Genomic DNA, 3,687 nt, shown 5'->3' on the forward strand with positions numbered 1-3,687 from the left:
ATGAAATAGCTCCAGAAGAGAAGGTTCCTGTAGTTTAAAAAAAAAAAAAAAAGAAAAATTCTACAGCTAAAATTCGTTAAGGTTCCTTCTCCTTTACATATTTAACTCTGTAAGCCAGCAGCAGCAAAGGAAAACAGCTGCAGACCGTGCTGTAGGTCAGAGCCCAAAGATGTCCCCAAGCTGTAACAGGCTGGTGTACTTACGGGGAGTTTGGTGAAGGCCGGGTTGGTGACATGCTTCCCAAAGGCATCTTCCTGGAACTGCAGAAGCTGCACCACCAGCCCAGCCAGCGTTTTATTGGTAGGAGCATCCGCGTGAACATACTGCAAGAGAAAGACAGGTGCTCAGCAACTGGACGGCGTTGGGGAGAGAATGCTGGCTTGCTCCCTAGCTCTGACAGCACTGAGCGCTAGCACTGTGTGGGACAGACAGCCGTCCGAAGCGTGGTCTCTGCAGTAAAGAGCTTACAATAACAAACATGTGTACTTAAACATGGTTGAGCCAGCCAGATGGCATGGTGGGTAAGGCAGCTGGATCCCACCTGGCCAACTGTGCAGTTCAAGTCCCAAACCAGGTGGCTTAAAAACCACTCTGGGCACAAGCACTTGTGCCCAAAATCACAAGAGGAGAATGGAAAAGGGACTGAGGAGTGGCCATTTCCCTCTGGGGTGATTTCTCACTTTCTCTCTCTCTTCAAGTACATGGGCCCTATAGCAAACCAAAAAAAGAAGGGTTAAGAGGGCCAGCCTGTGGCACAGTGGTTTAAGTGGCTGGATCCCACACAGCCAACCAAACAGTTCAAGTCTCAGAACCAGAGGCTTGAGAAAGACACTGGGTGCATGTGTGTGCATGCCGGAAATCCCAAAAGGAGGTGGAGGAGAAGGGACTGCGGCATGATTACACGCCATGGAGGGCATTTTCAGTTTCTCTCCAGCAAGCACATGCATCCTCGGCAACTTTTTTTTTTCTTTAAATGGCTAAGACAGTAAGTTTTATTTATATATGTTTTTAAAGTCTGTTTCTTTCTTTCTTTCTTTCTTTCTTTCTTTCTTTTAAGAATTATTTAACTTTATTTATTTTAATTTGACCAAAGAGAGAGAGAGGATAGAAAGTGAGAAAGGAAACGGCCAGGTCCGGGATTTGAACCGTGGTTGGCCGTGTGGGAGTTCAGCACCCTTAAACATGACGCCACCTGTCAGTCCCTACTTACGCACTTTTGACCCAAAATAAGGGGGGGATGAGGACTAGTAGATGGTATAATGGTTGTCGCTGGACTGCCACATGGTAGACCATGGTTTGAATTCCAGACCCAGAGGTTTAAAACACAGCGGGTGCATGTGTGCCCACCCCGCGAGGAGAATGGAGAAGGGATTGTGGTGTGTTCAACAGCCCTGGGGGCTGATTTCTCCCTTTCTGTCTCTGTCTCCCCGGTGAGCACGCATCCCCCATAGCAAAAATGTCTCTCTAAAAAAATAAAGTAAAACCTGGAGCCTCAAGTCCTCCTTGTGAAACAGGGCAAATGCTGTCTGTCTTTCAGAGCTGCAATGAGGGTTTCGGTTTGAAGTGTCTGGATGTGGCAGCTCAGCTGTTCACCAAGTGCACAGATAAAGCCATCAGTAAAAGTCAGACTAGCAAAGACATTTATATATACAGTCACCCAGCTTTATCCTCTAGCTGCTCTGAAAATACAGTATTAAATGCAATAAAAACGTTTATTTAAAAGCCACAAATGGGAGCTGGCAGGTGGCATGGTGATTAAATGCTGGACTCCCACATGGCCGATCATGGTTCGAGTCTTGAACCTGGCAACTTGCTTTCTCTCTGTCTCTCTCTGCATTTTTCTGGTCAAGTTAAAACAAATTATAATAATAGAGTTAAATAATTATTTACTTATTTTTATTTATTCTTTCTTTTCTTTTTCTTTTTTTAATTTGACCATAGAGAAACAGAGAGAGAGAAAGAGGAAAAGTGAGAAGGAAAGCCACCAGGTCCAGGATTTGAACTGCGGTCGGCCATGTGGAAGTGTCCAGTGCCTGCCTTAACAACTATGTCACCTGCTGGTTCCCCTAAATAACTAACTCTTAAAAAAAATAAATAAGAAACCAGAAATATAGGGCCAGTTTGGGGTATAGAGGTTAAAGCAGCTGGCTCCTACATGGGAAACTTCACAGTTCCAGTCCCAGACCCACTGGCTTGAAAAACATGCTGGGTACATGTGCACGCATACCCAAAATCCCCAAAGAAGAATGGAGAAGGGACCATGGCATGGTCATACCCCTGAAGGGTGACTTCTCAACCACCTCCTGCCAGTGCCCCTACCCTATAGCACTTAAAAAGCAAAAAAGGCAGGCCGGCAGGTGGCATGGCTGCTACAGTGCTGGATTCCCACATGGCCAACCATGGTTTGACTCCTGGACCTGGAGGCTTGCTTTCCTACTTTCCCTTTCTCTCTTTCTTCTCTCTCTGGTCAAGTTAAACAAATAATGATGATAATAAATGAAATAAAATAATTCTTAAAAAAAAAAAGGCAAGAGATTAGAGGATAGCATAATGGTTATGTTGCTGGACTCACATGTAGTCAACTGCGGTTTGAGTCCTGGACCCGGTCCCTTGAAACACACTGGGCGCCTGTGTGCGCCCAAGATCCCAGGAGGAGAATGAAGAAGGACTGTAGCATGAGGGACCAGCAGGTGGTGTGGTGGTTAAGACACTGGACTCCCACATGGCTGAGCTCGGTTTTGGTCCTGGACCTGGTGGCTTGCTTTCTCACTTCCTCTCTCTCTCTCTCTCTGACCAAACTGTGTCCTTCTCGGGTCAAACTAAAATAAATGAATAAATAAAATTACCAAAGTCTTATAAAGAAACCTATTGACGTGTACACCAAGTAGAAATTTGAATTGGCCTTCAGAAAGTTAGTGGAAAAACACATATTATGGGAAAAACGCATGATTTTTTCCCCACCAAATTAAATGAATACGTAAATTCCATTTTTCCATGAACTTTTGAAGCGCCATCTGTGTGTTGTGTAGACAAGAACGAAAGAACCTTCTGATTAACCCACTCCAGGAGACTGAAAGCCTAAGGAATACACAATTCTGAACGTGAAGAGGCAAAGCCCTGAGAGGTCACCCTAACTACTTAACTACTTGTCTTTAATGCCTCAGGGACACCAAGTGGGGGGGGGGCGCGCAAGTGGCCTCAGCACTTCCCCACCCTCCCCCACACAGCTTTGAAGTCAGCCCAAACCATGGCACTGAGAGCTCCAGGCAGAAATAACAATTTTTGCCTTTTCTCTTCCCCTTTTGATAGTCAAAAGATTAGGCCTCCTCAGTATTTGTTCTTTGTTAAAGCTTCACTTTAAGAGCTAAAGCACTGGCTAAAGGGAATATGATTTCAAAAGAAGAAATTAACAAATACTCCCGTAACACGTTCAGTCCCCTTGGCTGTGGGAAGCTCTCCTGCCTACACAAAGGGGGCCGATGGACCGCTGTGCAAGAGGGCAATGCCGGTCTGCTCACGGGAGACAGAAAAATGCAGTCTCTAGTGACTTCAGAGGGGAGACGTCAACGCTTCTATTAATAAAAACAGGACTGTCTTTCACTCCTCCAACTCCAGATAACTCACTGTCTCCAAGTCCCACAGAGGAACCCAAGATCCCTACCCAGGGCCCGAACTGCCCACCGCCCA

At 45.8% G+C, this 3,687-nt stretch overlaps 1 protein-coding gene across 3 annotated transcripts in view; it reads right to left on the minus strand.

Annotated features, from left to right (window-relative positions):
• SMARCC1 (SWI/SNF related BAF chromatin remodeling complex subunit C1) overlaps positions 1-323 on the minus strand; it is a gene marked incomplete at its 5' end in the record, with an annotated part of 117,774 nt that extends 117,451 nt beyond the window's left edge. For all 3 annotated transcript variants that reach the window (XM_027769294.1, XM_027769295.1, XM_014585195.1), the window contains 1 exon segment: positions 204-323. In XM_027769294.1, coding sequence (XP_027625095.1) covers positions 204-323 — 120 coding nt within the window.
• Positions 324-3,687: the final 3,364 nt, after the last annotated feature.

This window comes from Tupaia chinensis, unplaced genomic scaffold, assembly GCF_000334495.1.
Source record: "Tupaia chinensis unplaced genomic scaffold, TupChi_1.0 Scaffold149184_1, whole genome shotgun sequence".
In the NCBI taxonomy this organism is placed as follows: Eukaryota; Metazoa; Chordata; class Mammalia; order Scandentia; family Tupaiidae; genus Tupaia; species Tupaia belangeri.